This window comes from Nannobrachium achirus (assembly GCF_963921795.1).
Source record: "Nannobrachium achirus genome assembly, chromosome: 22".
Lineage (NCBI taxonomy): Eukaryota > Metazoa > Chordata > Actinopteri > Myctophiformes > Myctophidae > Nannobrachium > Nannobrachium achirus.
Window position 1 is genome coordinate 17,118,054 of NC_137829.1, and position 20,000 is coordinate 17,138,053.

Sequence of the window (20,000 nt, forward strand, 5' to 3'; positions counted from 1 at the left end):
GGCGAGCGTTAACGTACATAGCGGTAAAAGAGTTAATGTAGGGGAAAACACAAAAGTCACTAGTATAGAGCCCCGAGGGGCTCTGCTCAACAACGCATGGGGCTTAAGTGGTTAACCATTTGAAGTGGGAAAAGAGCCAAATGATCCAGGTGGTCCCACATGAAAGGCATCCATGGAACTCTTACACATGTAAAGCCATGCAGAATAAAAATCTAAATGATTAATCACAGGACAAAGCTGTAGCCATTTTAATGTATGCAAAAAAATTAAAAAAAAGAACGGTTCTACGTCTTATCTTGTTCTCCATTATATATTGTGCACACGATGTATGTGTGTGTATGGCCATGTGGTCATGCATACATTTATTAATAAGAAATGTACTAGGTACAGGTGTGTGTGTGTGTGTGTGTGTGTGTGTGTGTGTGTGTGTGTGTGTGTGTGTGTGTGTGAGAGAGAGAGAGAGAGAGACCATGTGGTCATGCATAAATGTATGAAGGAAAATGTGCAGTTTAGGTGTGCAATGTGCATGTGTCAGTGGTGGAAAATACATGTACTCAATGTTTACTTTACTCGAGCATTTCAGTACTTTGACACCACGGTTATAGGACTAATATCCAACGATGATGAGAGGGCCTATAGGAGGGAAATTGAAGAGCTAACCCTATGGTGCCAGAATAACAATCTCTCTCTAAATGTTAGTAAAACAAAAGAGATCATCGTTGACTTTAGGAAATCTGAAGTCGATCACAGTCCCGTAACCATAAATGGTTCACCTGTAGACATAGTGGACAGTTTCAAATTCCTGGGTGTTCACATAACAAACTCACTCACATGGTCTCAAAACAGCGAAGGTATCCTTAAGAAAGCGCAGCAGCGACTGTACTTTCTGCGGCGCCTCAGGAGATTTGGCCTAAGCACCAAGGCTCTTGTTAATTTCTATCGCTGTACCATAGAAAGTGTATTGACAGGATGCATAACAGTGTGGTTTGGTAACGTGACTGCTCAAGACAGTAAACAGTTACAGAGAATTGTGAAGAGAGCTGCCAAAATCATTGGCACAGAATTACCACAGCTACACACAATCTATAACACACGCTGTAAGAAAAAGACAGAGAACATCTTAAAGGACAGCTGTCATCCCGCCCATTCCCTGTTCTATCTCCTCCCTTCAAAAAAACGTTACCAGAGCATCAAATCTCACACCACCCGTTTCAGTAATAGTTTTTATGCTCAAGCAATCAGGCTGCTTAACGAAGAGATGGAAGCGAGACGTAGGTAGTCATGTACAATATACGCAGTTTTTAAACTGTACACTGTCACACTGTATGGTTGTTTTGTTGTTTTTTGGGTTGTCCTGGGTGACCTGTTGTTGTCGTATTGTTTTGTGTGCAATAAGGCTGAGAGTGCTCTTGGCACAAGCATTTCATTGTTTGTCTGTACTTGTATGGATACGCATTTGACAAATAAACCGAACCTGAACCTGAACCTGAACCTGAACTTTTACTTCTACTCCATTACATCTCAGAGACATTGTAATATTGTACGTTTACTCCACAAAAATTATTTGAAAGCTTTAGTTACTCTGTAGAGTAACTAAAGCTTGTTGCGATGCAACACGTCGCATCGCGATGCGTTGTGACTTGTGAGTATAGATCTGCTACTTTCAAAAGGTTTAAATAAATGTTTTAATAAATACGTATACTGTATAATGTATTTTAAGTACATTTTGATGCCAATACTTTTGTACTTAGTTTACTCAAGTAAATGTTGATTACCGGACAACTTAAACAGAGTGTTTCTACCTCGCAGTATTGACACTTTTACTTATGAGTAAAGAAATGGAGTACTACCCAAATCTAGGTTATTGTGTGTGAGTGTGTGCGTGTGTGCCTGCTAGGTATGTGACGATAAGCGATATTATCGTTTATTGAGATAAAAAACACTCGCGATAATCGTATTGTGGAGATTTAATTCATCGTGATATCGTCCTCCATCATGCACTGGGATCAATTCAACTTTTATTTGCCAAGCTACATATCCGGTACCACTTAAACCCTCTGTAATTGGTAAAGGGTACTTATAAGGTAAGGTACTTGATACAGTCTTTTTTTCACTCTCTATCAAATGTCTTTGCCAAAAAATAGCCGATCTACAAGCATCGTTGTGAGCTTGTAGATCTGCTATTTTCTTTGGCAAACGTTCCACCCCAGGATAATGGATTTTGATTATCGCGATAATATCGTAAATCGCGATTTATTTGGTCACAATAATCGGGATATGACGTTTTCATATGGTCCCATCCCTAGTGTGCATGTGCATGTGCATGTGCATGTGCATGTGCATGTGCGTGCGTGCGTCTGTGCGTGCGTCTGTGCGTGCGTGTGTACGTGCGTGCCTCACCTGGTAATGCACAGCACCACCACACAGATGATGGCGACCTGCAGCGCTCCGATGATGGAGGCGATGAGGACGTAGCGCAGCTTGCCCGAGCCCGGCACCACGTAGAGCACGTTGTACTCCTTAGTGTCACAGGTGGGCCCGCTGAAGCCTGCATGGCAGCTGAGAGAGCACGCACACGCACGCACACACACACACACACACACACACACACACACACACACACACACACACACAAAACACAAATTTCAATCATGGTAACCAGGTAAACAGGTGCTGCGGCGGCAGGTGGTGGGTGAAAAAACGTCATATCCCATGATGCAACTCGGCCGCCATCATCAGGAAGCGTGTAATCTACATAGGCTTCTATTCATTGCTGCTGCAAAGAAACGGCTTATCTCGGAGTCTACTTCCAAAAACGCTTTTTCATTTCCGTGTGAAAGTAAACACCCCGGTCTACTGCAGAGTTCGTGAATTTTCCACAACATGGACACGATCGTGGCTTCCGGGGCGCAGTCAGTGGTGTGTTCTAGACTTTTTTTGAGAGCATACTATAATCTATGATCCGCGGCTATTCCTGTGGCCAAGGCATAATTTGAAAGGTTCACAAGGGCATACGCTTTTAAAAAAGAATGTCTTCACAGCATACTCCCAAGTGTTACGATTAGTTCTGTACACACAGACAGACCCTCTTACAGGCGGCTAGCCTCCTGCAGGAGGGTCCTATGCTCTCATGACCATTACAGCTAAGATCTGTGTGATAGAGACCCTGTCCATGACTGGTGATGGATGACCTTGTATGACCAGGTGTTTACTGCAGGGCTGGGAGGCCATCTGTGGCCAGGGTTTGTTGTGACTACAAGGCTGAGTGTGATTGATAGGTCTGTGTGTGTGTGTGTGTGTGTGTGTGTGTGTGAGTGTGTGTGTGTGTGTGTGTGTGCGTGCGCGTGCGCGTGCGTGTGTGTGTGCGTGTGCGTGTGCGTGCGCGTGCGTGTGTGCGTGCGCGTGGAATATGGGGAGAATAAAGGAGAGAGAGAGAGTGAGAGACAGACAGACAGACAAGGAGATGGCTTTTGTTTAGCTGAAATAGCCTTGTTTTAATCATTCAGTATCTCTCTCTCTCTCTCTCTCTCTACCTGCTATCCATTGCCCTGGGGATGTTGTTACCTACAGTACCAACACCTGCATTCCCGCACGCCCGCCCGCACGCACGCCCGCCCGCCCGCACGCACGCACGCACGCACGCACGCACGCACGCACGCACGCACGCACGCACGCACGCACGCACGCACGCACGCACGCACGCACGCACGCACGCACGCACGCACGCACACACACACACACACACACACACACACACACACACACACACACACTTGTATTACAGTACTTGTGAGAACGTGGATTAAACCCTGAACCATTGCAACAAAAACTGCTCCTGGAAACATTTTAGGAGAGAAACGGGGCATCCAGTCGCCTCAATATTTATTAACCAAACTCCAAATCTCTCTGGTCATTCATTTTTCAGGTCAAGTGTTTCATACAAAAGATAAATAAAGTCTGCACACCATTGGAAACTCTGCTGTGTTGTTGTATTGCTGCTGTCAACAACGTTTTGTTCAACAGATTCATTTTTTAATGAACACTTTGTGTTGAGTCAAATATTTGTCATAGCAAAGCTGTGTGCGGATTCCTTTGAATCGCGCACATTTTATAATATCACAAATTAAATGACTATTTTCGGCAAATTTTCAAAGTTTGTAAAAAAGAAAATATCATGATTTGTGAAGATTATGATCAGTATCAGGCAGTTGAAGACACATTCAGCTTGTGAACAGTAGGTGGCAGCAGAGACCTTCCTACTGTAACTACAGCCAGCTGATCAGTATGCAGGGAGAGTGGCCTGCTGGGGGCGAGAGAGGTTAGTGAAGAAGATGAGGGGAGAGAGAGAGAGTCCATAGCTTTTTTAAGTGTACATGTTTCACATTGTCTCTGTCAGGTGGAAAACTGTTACATTTCAGGATTCAAATTAAGGCTGGGCAATATATCGAAAATGTACCTTCATCCAAGTATCAACATGCGACGAAGATGAGGTATTGGTGTATGTGTCAAATTAATTAACAGACACACAATGCATGCACGTAGCACATGCAAAAACAGCAGTCCATCTGTAACCAGGTGTGGTTATTTCAATAAAACCATTGTTGGAAAATGGATATAAGGCGTTTAATGACTTTATTCTATGTGTACTGTGCAGTGTGCATGCATGGATATGCTATTCATTATCTTGGTTAGGCAGGCAGTGGACCTAAAGCAGAAAAACATTAAAAACGCAATTGTTACTAATATCGTGAGTAATATCGCCATCGAGGTATTCAATAACGTTATCGAATATCAAAGGTTTTCCTAATATCACCCAGCCATTAATTCAAATTCAAAACAGTAAAAGTAGCAGATCTACAAGCTCAAAACCCCATTTCGAGCTTGCAGATCTGCTACTTTTGATGCTTTCGTGTGACGCCATAAAAACACGAAAACAGATGCGACGCGTTGTGAACTTGTGGATCGTCTATTTCTACTAACAATGTGATTTTTTTAAGTATTAAGTTGTCGAATATGTCAGTCATTTCTTTGTATATTTAGGTTAGGTGCCATATCTGCCATGTGCAACTTCAAAGCCTACAAGCCAAACAGAAATGTGATTGTCCACGACAAAAACACAATTAAATAGTTAATCGCAATTATTTGAGTGACGATTAATCGTCAGGTAAAATGTCATAATCGTGACAGCCCTATGTGTGTTAATGCGTCTGTCTGTCTGTGTGTGTGTGTGTGCGTGCGTGTGTGTGCGTGCTTGCGTGCGTGCATGTGTGCGTGCACGTGTACCTGCAGCAGGTTGGGGTATTGACAGTCTCCGTGGACACAGTAGTTCTTGTAGTTTTCGGGACATGGGATGAACAGACCCCTGGCCTGGTCGATACGGGGGTCCTTGTCCTCTACACACACACACACATGGATGTACAATTCATTATACATCACACACACGCACACATGCTCAAAATATCCCCAACATCCATTATGCTGGGGTGGAACGTTTGCCAAAAAATAGCAGATCTACAAGCTCACAACGTGTTGTGTTGCGACGCGTTGTGAGCTTGTAGATCGGCTATTTTTTAGCAAAGAGATTTGGTAGAGAGGGAAAGAAAGATTGTATCTAGTACGTATATTATAAGTACGTTTTACCAATAGAGGGTTTAAATGGTAAATGGATATGCAGCTCGGCAAATAAAAGGTGAATTGATCCCGGTGCATGACAGAGGACGATTTCACGATAAATTAAATATCCACGATACGAGTGTTTTTTATCACGATAAACGATAATATTGCTTATCGTCCCATCCCTAATGCACACTTGTGTCACTTGTACGAGCACATTTGAGAGAGAGAGAGAGAGAGAGAGAGAGAGAGAGAGAGAAAGAAGGATAAACAGACAGACAGAGAGAAATAAAGAGAGAGAAACCAGTGAGAGAGAGAGGCAGAGAGCATGCCATTTTATAAGAGTTGAATGATTTGATTTGAGAGGTATAGATTGTTACAGACTTGAGTGGCAGGCAGCACATATTATATGCATAAATTGCTGGATTATTTACATGCATTTATTTACATACATGCAGTACATTACATGCAAATATTTCCGCTGTACATCTGGGCGCGTACACACGCAAGCATGCAAGCAGCACACGCACGCACGCACGCACGCACACACGCACACACACACACACACACACACACACACACACACACACACACACACACACCTGTGTAGTCTGTCCGTGCGTAGTGTCCGTCCCCAGGCTTGTTCCCAGTAATAATGTCCCCTGAAAAACAGAACACAGGTGTGTGTTACCTTGTCAACTGATGTCACATCAATGCTGTCAGTTAAAGCATAAAATAATGCGTTCCCAGTCTAAATGGGTTAAACCCCCTCCCCCTATGAAGAACATCCATGGGGGGGGCCGCAGTGAATCCTTGTACCCAGGGCCCAGAATTTGGTGCGACACCCCTGGATGCAAGGACCGAAATGCTATTTTGTGCGGTCCACAAAGTACTGCGACTACAACAAGGACAATAGAAATAATAAGAAAGAAAAACTAAGATAAGAATAAAATAAAATAAAAATAGTATAAAGAATACTTCAGCAGTATCCACATCAGCTTAATAAGGGAAAAAAACGATATCTACAAATGTGCACTCATGCATGAAGCATATAAATGTGTAATAAGGCATAATGGGTGGCTGCAGCTGGTATTGCCGTCCTTTTTTTCCAGTTTTCTGATTGTTGCGACCGTCATGTCGCAGTTACTATCAAAACCTCCACCGGCTGTAAGTCAGTCAGTCTGTCCGTCACGTCACATCTCTACTCATATCGCCGCTACCGTTGCCCCGATCCATGCCAAACGTTGCACACACACTCCTTTGCTGCCAAACCACAACCTCATATCTATACACTAAAGTAGGCCTATAGCAAGTAGTCACGTGACAAATGTGCACAATACTTTGTATTACACTATATTGTCGCTGTCGGGCAGAAATCCCTTGTAAGAGCCAAATGACCTGTATAGTGTATCTGCATTGTGTCTCAGCCTGTGAGCAGGCTCTTTGATCTACCCTTTGATGTAATTGTAATTAAGCCTCAGCCTATAGTATGCTCTTTTTGATTTGATTACTCACTTGAGGCTTCTGTCTTTTCTGTTAGTCTGAGTGAAGCAGTGTTTGGAGCTACACAGTTTTTCAGGGCAAGGAGAGAGAGAGAGAGAGAGAGAGAGAGAGAGAGAGAGAGAGAGAGAGAGAGAGAGAGAGCAAGGGACCCAGTGGTCTGAAAATAAATACGAAACGTGCTGCAGTGTGCAAACACACACAAAAGCATCAGAAGTAGCAGACCTACAACTCGAAGTGTGGCGCGAAGCATCGAGGCTATTCTGGGGGGTACATTAACCAAAAAACTTTAGCATCACGTTGTGAGCTTGTTGATCAGCAGGCCACACAGTAGGGCCCTATTTTCATCCATGCTAAACCCTAAACCCCTAAACCTTTCGTACTATTTTGAAAACATTTTTACATACTTCAAATAGCCGATCTACATCGACACATTGTGAGCTTTTAGATCAGCTATTTGAACTTTTTAAAAATGATTTTCAAAATAGTAAAAAAAAATGCAAAGAAGTTTAGGGTTTTAGTGTTTAGCATGGATGAAAATAGGGCCCTTAGTGTAGATGAGGGGTAGCCAACAGGTCATGTTTAGAGAGTTTAAAGCCTCGAACAGAGTCGGGTCCGCGGTGGAGTGCGGTGTAGTCTTTTTGAGTGTTAACGTTGTAGTTTTATGACTCAAAAAGACTACACCGCACTACACCGCGGACCCGACTCTGTTCGAGGCTTCTGTGGTTAAACACCATCTTTATCCAATCCGTCTTCTCGTCAGTAAAATCCTCAGTGTTAATTTACCTCAGAGATGTGTAATTATCACAGTTACAAATGAATAAATGAATACTAAAGATTTTACTGTGTATTGAAGAAGAGAATATATTTGGGAACCCAGTGATACTGTACAGGGACGTGCAGAGAATGTTAGAGAGGCAGGGGCTGACATTTCTGAAAGGGCCTTTTGGTGAAAACATTGAAAATAGCAGACTTCCAAGCTCACAACGGGTCGCAGTTGTGAGCTTGGAGGTCGGCTATTTTTGTTGCTTGGTTTCTACACATTTCCTGATTTCAGCATAAGATGCTGCATTCAAGTTCAGGAGAGTTTGGTCAAGGCAATTCTCTTGAATGCTGCATTCAGGTATGGCATGGAAAGAGGGAATCTGAATTTCTTTCACCATAGTAAAAACTGCATTCATGGTCTGGAGAGGGCACTTTTTACAGGTGGATAAAATGGCAGGGGCTCAAGCCCCCTTTGATGTCTATATGTGCACGTGCCTGATACTGTACAGGCTTCCTGTTGCTATAATGGCCAGAAAATATTAGCTTCCATCATAAACCTGGCCTCTATTGATTTTGTCTCCCCCGTTGGTTCACCAACGAATTTCCCCAAAAGGCTTCAGAGATGATGAGATTATCGACGAGGATGGCAAAGTGGACTGAGTGGAAAAGATGGGATGGTAAGATAGCAAAAACTATACGCCAATTCACCCATTCACCCATTCATCTATTCACCCATTCATTCGTTCATTTTCTGTTCCTTTGCAAGTGAAACAACAGAAAGCAAAGAAATGAAACATTGAGGTATTGGGTATGGGCTTATTGTAACCACAAATCAAGTCTGGATCTCTACAAAAATAACCAAAGACTCCAAAGAAAATGGGACCCAGTGCCTCCCTGCTTGGCACTCAGCATCAAGGGTTGGACTGGGGGTAAGTCCCTGTGACATGGTAGTGGCATGTCCACAAATCAGGCGATAGGATCCTGCCCTATGGGCCTCATGGCTTGGTAAGGCTTACTTACTTAAAATCACTGTGCAACACAAAATGGAAATCAGTAAGACCTGTGAAGGAAGTAAGGAAGGGGTCCAATTTCTTTCCAAATGGTGTGCATAGAATCTATTTATTGTTGCAGACACGCGTCTACAGTATGTGCTTTTCATCAACACCTGTTATAACACCAATCCAATAGCTGCTTATAATCAAAAAAATAATAATCACACATTCAGACTTCCAAGGCTAAGACAATATGTGTGCTTGCGTGCGTGCGTGCGTGCGTGTGTGCGCGTGTGTGCGTGCGTGTGTGTGTGTGCGCGTGCGTGCACGTGTGTGTGTGTGTTACCTTGGCAGTGACCCAGGTATTTGACCTCTATGCGTTCCTGTTTCTGACACGAGGCCTCCTTCACCTGGCAGGGATTGTCGTAGGAGCGTCCGTCCGACGCACACACCGGGTTGAAGCTGATGTGGGAGCAGTCGATGTTGCACACACACCTGGAGACACACACACACACACACACACACACACACACACACACACACACACACACACACACACACACACACACACACACACACAATCAGAATCTCAAATAGTTGTTTTCGGGGCAGAAACCTCTTATCTCCATATTCTAACTTTTAGATGTATTTATTTTTCTTTTCGTAATTTAATGTCCTACTGATCATACTACAGCGTCACTCAAAAGTATCAGATCTACAAGTTGTTGGCGCCGTGTTTAGAGCTTGTAGATCTGCTACTTTTGATACTTTCGAATTTGAATCCTGAAAAGTAACAATTTGAACAGGTTTTCACCAATATAGTATTCAAACTCAAAAATCTTAAATCATAACTATTCTACTGTTTTTTTTTCTTTCCTAATAAAATTCTCTTTTTTCTTCTCCATAAAAGCAACTTTTTAACTTTGGTCTGGAGGCTACAAACAGCCATCATACAACCATTGAATAGCTTCATATAAATCCAAATCTTAAATAAACAATTCACATGAAACTTTTTCCTGTTTAAAGCAAAAAACAAATTTTTGGACAGTGCTCCTACATATTTTGCCCTAAAATCACGCAAGCGGTACACAGTATCTCTAAAGTCATGTCATCAACATGGATCTGTCCCATATTCCCTCCTGATTGGCTACCATTGCCTTCTAAAGTTTGTGTATGCGACCTGACGGTCGCTTATCTCCCAATTAGGGAGTCTTGTCACCTTGTCATCTGCCCATTTGTCAATTTGGTCGAAAGAAATTGGTTGAACAAGAACTTATATTTTGGGACTATCAGTTTGTAATGCAGGCTGCCACCTTATGTGGTCAAGTGATCCAAGATGGCTGCGGTCAATAAGAACTGTGGTGAGTGGTTGAGAATGTCTTTGCTGTTGCGCGCCCCACAGACAGGGAGTTATAAAGTCCACAGGGCACAGAGCAGAAGGAGTTATAAAGTCCACAGGGCCCAGAGCAGAAGGCTGAACATCTGAACATCTTTAGCCTGAGACTTTGGGACGGCACAGAGCTTCTCTGGGCAATACGAGGATCTGAGGCTGTTAATGTCTTGAACCCAAACTTGAGCCCCTCTTTTCGCCCCGCAGAATGAATTCTATTTTTGAAAAAAAAAAAAAAAAAAAGTTGCAAATCTTTGAAAATATATTTATTTTAATGCAAACATTTTTTACTCAAATCTTTGCTTCTGGGGGTCCCTGCTAGAACAAAATACAGTATTTTTAGAAGGGGTCTGTGGCCAAAAAATACATATAATTTTGTGGGTCCTTGACATGAAAGACTTTGAGCACTACTGATATAGCAACACAAGTTTTTCAGTAATGTGTCAGTAAGCAATGTTTAACTTCATTGAAAGGGGATTTGGGTGCAAAATCAGCAAAGAAAAGTCACCCTTCAGTAAAGGGTGTGGTGGGGGTGGGGGGGCTTGGGGAGCAGTGCCATGGTTAAATGAACGACAGGTGTTTCTAATTTGTCCAACATTACAGACTGAACCATAAGCATGGCGGTTACACATTGGCACTCCGAAACATCGCTATTCCGACCACCTAAACCTAACCTTAACCCTAACCTCCGTAAAACTAACGCTGGTGCTAAATGCTAACCTGCCGACGCTGGTGAATGCTAACCTTGTTTCGGAATGGATTACTGTCCCCAAACATGGCAGGCAACGGATCCAGTACGGCCTGGCTAGTTGAAACTACAGAACACACTGACTGTAAAATTGCTACTCTAAGGGACTGGTTGTCCAGGATTAGGACCCGCCGCAGTGGTGTCCGGTAAGAACTTAACCGAGATGTCAAAACCCTCATGCTTATGAGATATCTGGGTTGTAAGGCCAGATATCCCGACTCGTAGGGAAGACTATGGGGTCCATGAGAGCTGGCTAGTGAGCTGTTGAGTTGTGTCTGAGTCAAGCTCCTGCTCGCATCTCATCTGTCGGTAGATAATGCCGGTCTTATATAAGGCTCATTTGTGTACGGTGTGATGTCATACTGATGTCAGCAGCTATGTCTCTATATATGGAGTTATAGGCTGTCCGTGTCCAAATATGGGGCTTGTGAGGTCAGACCATATAATTATGGAGATTCAACCTTCAACGTGTAACTATGTAACTATGGCTACCTAACGACTAGCCACGTGACGTGAAGGTGAGTGAGGGTCTTTGTAACACTGACTGTGTGTACTCACGTCATAGAGACTTGAGTTCAAGTAAATACTTGGGGTTTTGTCACAGACAAAACATTTATAAATGTACCCCCATTGATTCCGGATGGGGACCCAAATGCATTTGGGTCCCCATCCGGAATCAATGGGGGTAAATTTACTATAATCATTGTTTTTGTCTTAGGAATGCGACAAATACAAAAAAATATTATTGAACTAAAGTCTCCATGGTGTGAGTAATCAAAAGAGAAAAAGTCATTTTGGGGGTGAACTACTCCTTTAAAGTCTGTCTGTCTGTAGCGTTGAGAGGAAACCTCAGTAATAATTGAGTTTGCTGTGAAGGGAAAGTCTTTCAGTCACTCCTAAAGTAGCTAAAAAAGAGAATCTGCATACAATTACACATGTTATAATGGTTCAATGGAGTTTTATAGCAAAGCACAGACTATGCAAAACCTTAATGCAAACACCAATGTTTTGAGATCTTGTGCCGAAAGCCCAAGATAATAAATCTCTGTATTCTCTCTACTTTATCTAAACCTCAAATGAATGTACTCCCACAGAATAAGAACCAAAAATAATCTTTGTATATGGAATAATTCATTGCATGGACCCCTATTCAGGGGCAAACTTTTGATGAAAATAGCCAAGCTTGTAGATTGGGTTTCTTTTATAAAAAAATAAATAAAATAACTCAAGTTCATGTTGTTCTGCCACCAATTCCTGACACGGAGACTGGAGAGAGAAAGAAAAGCATTGGAATAATGCAGTGGAGCGACTGGCTTTATCGCAAATGTCTGTTTACAAGCACCCACGGGGGTGGAAAGTGACATTGTTCTGTTGTCCTTTCTATATTGAACTGTCACTTCCATTACTTGCCTCCGCGAAGCAGAAATTGCGTTTTGAGTGTTTGAGTGACAGTGTTGATATGCATTTGTTTTCTCTGGCTTGGTCCAGGTGCATATACTGTAGTGCTATAGCTGCCTTCTCTGGCTTTTAATATGCTCACCAATTTGCTGTTGTGGCGCGATAAATCCTCAATGTCGGGTCAGAACCCCATATTATGTCCGAAACCTTTCCTTTTCTATTATTTAATACAGTGGTCTTCAACAGGGGGTCCTCAGAGTTACTACAGGGGGCCACCACATATTTGTGTGATAGGATCATGTTTTTTACATTAACCACTTGAACCCTAGCATCCTTATTCTGAGTGGAAGAGGTTTGTAGAGGGAAAAGAAGAGCAAACTAAGGTATTCAAGTGGTTAAATGTCTGAAAATACACATTACTCCAACATGATGACAGTGCTGTCAAACATGTCTAAGCTGTCTAAGAAATCTATGAACATAATCTGCAACACAATTTTATACAATATGTAGAGGGGGGGGGGGGGTCCCTGCTTCATCTCTCTCTTAGCTAAGGGGTCCCTGCTTCATCTCTCTCTTAGCTAAGGGGTCCTTGGACTGAAGACGTTGAAGACCCTGATTTAATATATTTAACGATGCGCTCGGGTGAAAATAGAGGAGATAGCAGCTATATATGGCGATATCTGCAAGCATCACGACGCGTGGCGATACAACTCAAACTGTGTGTAGTATTTGTGTACAAGAGGCGCCTACTGTAGAATGCAGTATGCTACAGTATGTGTTTATAGTGCGAGTTAGTTTGATTGTCTTGACTTAGGTGTGGTAGGACGTGCTCGCCTCCGAGTGCATCGAGTGCGTGTGTGCGCCGTGCACGTGCATGCATGTGCTTACTGTTCGTACTGTATGCGTGTGTCTGCCTGAGTGATTCTGAGCGATTCTGCCAGAGTGACAAAGAGTGAACACGCGTGCGCGCAGTGCGGCCAGGGGCGTCACACCAAATTCTGGGCCCTGGGTACAAGGATTCACTGCGGGCCCCCCATGAATGTTAACTATTGAAAAATAGCAGATATACAAGCTCGCAGCGCGGCACTGAGCTTGTATATCTGCTATTTTTGAAAAATCGTGAAAATGTGTGCAAGAAACCTATGTCAAGGACCCCCAAGATGATATGTATTTGGCCACGGACCCCGATCTCAAAATATTTAGTTCCAGGGACCCCCAGAAGCAAAATTTGAGTTAGAAATGTTCGCTTAAAAAATACATATTCAAAGATTTTCACACATTTTCACAACTTTTCAAAAATAGCAGATCTACAAGCTCGCAGCGCGGCACTCGGTGCCGCGCTGTGAGCTTGTATATCTGCTATTTTTCAATAGATAAAGTTATAAGGGCCCCTCCACCTTGGGCCCCTGTAACTCAGTCCCACTTTCCTACCCCTTGTGACGCCCCTGAGTGCGGCGCATGCTCGCTCGTGTGCAGTGTGCGGTGCGGCGCGCAGTCGCGTTGCGTGTTTACGTGCGTATCGGTGCCGCGACCCCAGACTGCTGTGCCTGGGCCTGTTCAGCAGAATCGTGGTCCCCAGACAGTGGTTGCTGAGTAGCGCTGAATGCCATGCAGGTTCTGTAATTATAAATGTGTCATTATGCTATAGCAGCCCCTTCATTCTCCCCTGGCACCCAGGCCTATGTGTACAGCCTAGACATTTCCCTCCACCACTGCTGCATTTGCATCTCGCTGCTGTCAGCCCGAAACCTTGTATCTCCATCAGGCACGTGCACACATAGACATCAAAGGGGGCTTGAGCCCCTGCCCCTTTTATCCGTCTGTAAAAAGTGCCCTCTCCAGACCATGAATGCAGTTTTTTAACTATGGTGAAAGAAAAGCAAACGCCCTCTTTCCATGCCATGCCTGAAGGCAGCATTCAAGAGAATTGGCTTGTCCAAACATTCCTGAACTTGAATGCAGCATCTTATGTTGAAAGAATTGCCCTCTCTCAGTAGGAATCCATGCCATTACGCCACATCTATACTGGTATTGACTTGATTATGCTTAGTTCAGTGTGGTATCAAGCACTGAAAATGTTCTAGTCGGCTATTGAGCTTGGAGGTCGGCTATTATTGGAGGTCTGCTATTTTCGATATTTTCACCGAAAGGCCCTTTTAGAAATTTCAGCCCCTGCCTCTCTAACATTCTCTGCATGTCCCTATCTCCATAATTTCACTTTTTATATATATTTTTTGCAATCGCCGTAATTGAGTGTTGCGTTATAGCAGCGAAAACAGCAGATCTACAATGTGCAGCAGATCCACAACCTTGTACTATAGCTATGCTATTTTCATTGTTTCTTAAGTTTGTGAAAGTGTCTGGTGGGTTTCATAATTATTTATCCGATGAAAAGGCTTGTGAATAAATATAATAACTCCATTGGGGATCCATTAGAACGAAGATTCTTTTTTCCATTTCCTGAAAAGTAACGGTTTTGGGACATATACATACAAGGTATTCACCCGACACACGTACACAAGCACGCACGACACACGCGCGCGCGTGGACACCTTGTCGATCAGGTGAGATGATTGTCGGCGCCGGCGCTGATGTTGATTGAAAAGCTGTGCAGCCGAGCGTCTCCGCGTCGAGGCAACGATGTTCAGCGTCAGCCGAGTATGAATGACGTGATGATTCGCTCCGACACACACACACACACACACACACACACACACACACACACACACACACACACACACACACACACACACACACACACACACACACACACACACACACACACACACACACACACCACAAGAGGCTGTACTGTAAGTGCAACGTATGGCTGCCCCCTCCTCCCCAGTCCCCACAGCTCATCTGCTCAGGTGAGCAACCGCCATTATAGATGTATACCGCTTGTACTGAAGTGAAACATGAGCCAAAAGGCTAGACTTTACATGATAAAAACAGCGGTGTAAAGTAAAAGTAAGTAAGTCTTGCAGAGCCTTGAGGCCCATAGGGCAGGAGCCTATCCTGTTTCTGTAGCGTGAGGCAGCTTCATGTACAAGCTGTACACCCCCTGGACATGACGCTAGTATGTCTAGAGTACTAGCGTCTATACTACCCCATGGACATGACGCTAGTATGTCTAGCGTACTAGCGTCTATACTACCCCATGGACATGACGCTAGTATGTCTAGCGTACTAGCATATAGTACTACCCCCTGTGGACATGGCGCTAGTATGTCTAGCGTACTAGCATCTATAGTACTACCCCCTGGACATGACGCTAGTATGTCTAGCGTACTAGCATCTATAGTACTGCCCCCTTGACATGTAGCTAGTATGTCTAGCGTACTAGCATCTATAGTACTACCCCCTGGACATGATGCTAGTATGTCTAGCGTACTAGCATCTATAGTACTACCCCCTGGACATGACGCTAGTATGTCTAGCGTACTAGCGTCTATAGTACTACCCCCTGGACATGGCGCTAGTATGTCTAGCGTACTAGCGTCTACTACCCCCTGGACATGGCCATAAACTGTAGAAAAATATGGACGATGCGAAGCCATTGGTTTCTATGCAGCGCAAATGGCCCTTTCTACCCCTTGGAATGGGTGTCGCCATCATAGAATTGTAAAGGCATCAGAGATGCTATTGGCTGCCAACGGTCACGTGCAACCGCAGGGATACATGGGAGAATGTGGTCGGAGCCTCCCGAAATACAGCACACGAAGAAGAACACAACCGGCTGGTATCAGTTTAGTTGGCCACGCCCCCCCCCCCGCAACTTTATCATTTATTTTAAAATGAATTGGACCACATTTCGACAAAACGAATATGATGGTGATTGAAAGGCAATTTTTAAGTAGCGATAGGAACCATACAGTATTCATGAAAATGTTAATTAAGGTTAGAAAACGAAAGGGGAAAATGAATGGGATCCAATGGAGCACAATTCTTTTTGCGTTCGGCCGGGGGGGAAAACAGCGCAACTAGCGGCCAATCATAGGAAGTTTTACTTCCCTATTGGAGTCATTTTAAATCGGCAGAGCTATGCCCCTGGACATGGCACTAGTATGTCGCAGGGACTTACGCCCAATCAAACCCAATTAGTTTAGTCTTTGGTATGACCCGACCACTCTAACCGCAACCGCAATGAGTTGGCGGTGTAAAGTAACTCAATTATGTACATTTGTTTTAGTGCTGTAATTAATACAAATTTGAGGTGCTGTAATTGAGTATCTTCATTTTGTGATACTCCATTGTATCTTAGAGGCAAATATTGCACTTTTTACACCGCTATAATTATTTGAAAGCTTACATAAATTAGCCATTTAAGCTCTGTTTTATACTTTGGCTATTCTTTCTCTTCTTTTCTTTTTATTGACAATCAGGTAATAGACAATAAACGGCACATACTGTACATCAACGGTCCTTCCTCATCAATGTGCACAACGAGAAACTTGAAGACTCCTTGCCTTTTCCACTGCAACGCATCAATGACCATACCGCTAGGCGCGTGCTCTCTCCTCGGCCTCTAGTAGGCAGCGATCATATTATCCGTGGTCTAAGTTAACGTTAAGACCAAGGTTGTTCTCCTGACACTAGAGTGTCCTCGTCCCTATAGGGCAGACTCCTCGTTATGGGCAAACCGGCACTATCACTGTCATGGTGTCATCAGCATACTTGATGGTGACATTGGAGCTGTGCGCGGCTGTGCAGAGGTGTGTGTGTGTGTGTGTGTGTGTGTGTGTGTGTGTGTGTGTGTGTGTGTGTGTGTGTGTGTGTGTGTGTGTGTGTGTGTGTGTGTGTGTGTGTGTGTGTGTGTGTGTGTGTGTGTGCAGGGAGTAGAGGAGTGTCACACCAAATTCTGGTCCCCCCATGAATGTTCTTCATAGGGGGAGGGGGTTTAACCCAGACTGGGAACGCATTATTACGCATTATTTTGTTCTTTAACTATTGAAAAATAGCAGATATACAAGCTCACAGTGCGGCACTATCTGCTATTTTTGAAAAATCACACACACACACACACACACACACACACACACACACACACACACACACACACACACACACACACACACACACACACACACACACACACACACACACACACACACACACACACAAAAAGTCTGAATATTTTTGACCCGATGTCTTCTAAATCCTTCTGACATTTTTTTGAAAAACCTATCTATGTCAGTGGCCCTCAAACCTTTTCATGTGAAGGACCCCCACGTCTCCATTCCGACATGTGTCCTTTCCGACATCTAACCCTATCCCTAACCCTAACCTCTGTGGAAGTGTTGCCACTCCGCCAATAAGAAGTCACTGTCCCCCAACAACATAAGCAATTGTTTTTGACAGTATGCAAAATGAATTGGCCATGGGTTCAATGGTTAGTGTGGATCTGGAGTAATCTCTCGCCAGCCTCGCAAAGCTTTGTGTTTAGCATTGTGTTGTGTGTTTGGTTGTTCATTACAAAGAAGTAAGGCTGGATTAGGAAAACCTTCAGTATTCGATAACGTTGTTGAATACCTCAATATCGATACTCACGATATTAGTATCGAAAATACACTGATGATTGTGCTGTGACTGTCAACCGATGAAACCATATGGAATCTATAAAAAGGTTGTGGGGGTCCCCGCTTCATCTCTCTGTCTCAACTAAGGGGTCCTTGGCCTGAAAACGTTGAAGAACCCTAACGTTGTACAGTACATAATTGTGTGAAACATACAGTACAGTAACGCGACATCCACGCTCAAACACGCACGTGTAGGCACGCAGTGAGACGGGGGAGTGGCTGTCTGGGGGGGGTGGGGGCGGGGGTCATGTGGGCTTCATGAATAATTAACAAGGCCTCTCACTTTCTCCTCAACAGGCACTAATGCTGCACACACTGCACTGCGTCAACACGCTGACACACACGTGCGCGCGCGCACACACACACACACACACACACACACACACACACACACACACACACACACACACACACACACACACACACACACACACACACACACACACACACACACACACACACACACACACACACACACACACACACACACACACACACGGTAATGCCTGTAGAAGGGTCTGGTGGTGTGGTGTGAGCGTCTCTCTGTCTCTCACACCACCCACCTCCTTTCACACATTCAGGTGAGAAAAAGGGAAGAGCGATGAAGACAGATACCGTAGCGCGCGTGCGTGCGTGCGTGCGTGCGTGCGTGCGTGCGTGCGTGCGTGTGCGTGTGTGTGTGTGTGTGTGTGTGTGTGTGTAACAGGATGTGTTGTATTGATTACTTCACTAAAGTGGATGCTTTTCGATCAAAAGCTCAGATTTGTCTGCTGACTCTCTCCATGCTGTGGGCGATTCAGTTCCTTCAACATAAACAACAAACTCTCCTAGAAGGACACATACATCACCATGTCTCCATATTTGGTACATGTTTACAGCCACATTAATGATACAGACTCTTTTCATGATATCTGTTTGAGTCCTTACTGTATGTCTCACGTTCACATTCAGTCTGTCTGTCTGTCTGTCTGTCGTTCTGTCTGTCTCTCTCTCCACTGTCTTGTCTATTTTATTGTTTTTCAAGTCCAATGTATGTTCGGGGCATGCATGGCGTTCGGAGAGCGTGTGTGACTGTGTGTGTGTTCAGAACGCGCCTGCATGTGATCGCGGAGAGAACCGCTCATCCGTTCAACTTCGCGCTTGACACGCGCCTCTGGTCCTCGGCCACGCGGCCGCCAAACCTGAAGTGAACGGGAGGAGCGGTTTGCCAGATATAACGTATACACAGGGACGTGCAGAGAATGTCAGAGAGGCAGGGGCTGAAATTTCTAAAAGGGCCTTTTGATGAATATATCGAAAATAGCCGAAATCAAGCTATTTTCCATGCTTGATTTCTACACATTTCTTGATTTCAACATAAGATGCTGCATTCAAGTTCAGGAGAGTTTGGACAAGGCAATTCTCTTGAATACTGCCTACAGGTATGGCATGGAAAGAGGGCATTTGAATTTCTTTCAACATAGTAAAAACTACATTCATGGTCTGGAGAGGGCACTTTTTACAGACAGGTAAAAGGGCAGGGGCTCAAGCCCCCTTTGATGTCTGTGTGTGCACGTGCCTGACCGTATATATGCACGCCTGTCCGGAGCGGCTATGGAGAAACCCACTCATGCAGTTGACTTCACACTTGACACTTACTGGCCTCCTTGGGGTCCTCAGTTACACCAGCCAAGTGTGAAGAGGACTGGACGTAGGTTTGAGACAGACAGACAGACAGACAGACAGACAGACAGACAGACAGACAGACCCAATGTATACACACCCACACACGTTTGCATACTTGTGAGGACCTATACATGTTAGGATGATGCTTTTCCATCACCACTTAAAAACGCAAAATTGTCACCCGCTGGCCTTACGGTCCAGGTGCATTCCACATAGGCCCTGATGCCTTTGAATCCCTCTCTCCCCATTTCCTGTCAGTCTAATGTCCTATCAAATAAAGACATAAAAGCCCCAAAACAAATCTTAAAAAAAGAATGAGCATTTTTAAGCCTAAAGCTGAAAAATATTTG

General features: G+C 44.1%; 1 protein-coding gene across 1 annotated transcript in view; it reads right to left on the reverse strand.

Moving 5' to 3' along the window:
* tmeff2a (transmembrane protein with EGF-like and two follistatin-like domains 2a) overlaps window positions 1-20,000 on the reverse strand; it is a gene marked incomplete at both ends in the record, with an annotated part of 198,677 nt that overhangs the window by 275 nt on the left and 178,402 nt on the right. Inside the window, 4 exons of the mRNA XM_080752724.1 lie at window positions 2,401-2,573; window positions 5,284-5,393; window positions 6,216-6,275; window positions 9,217-9,365. Of these exons, the coding sequence (XP_080608850.1) occupies window positions 2,401-2,573; window positions 5,284-5,393; window positions 6,216-6,275; window positions 9,217-9,365 (492 nt within the window). The remainder of the gene's footprint in view (window positions 1-2,400; window positions 2,574-5,283; window positions 5,394-6,215; window positions 6,276-9,216; window positions 9,366-20,000) is intronic.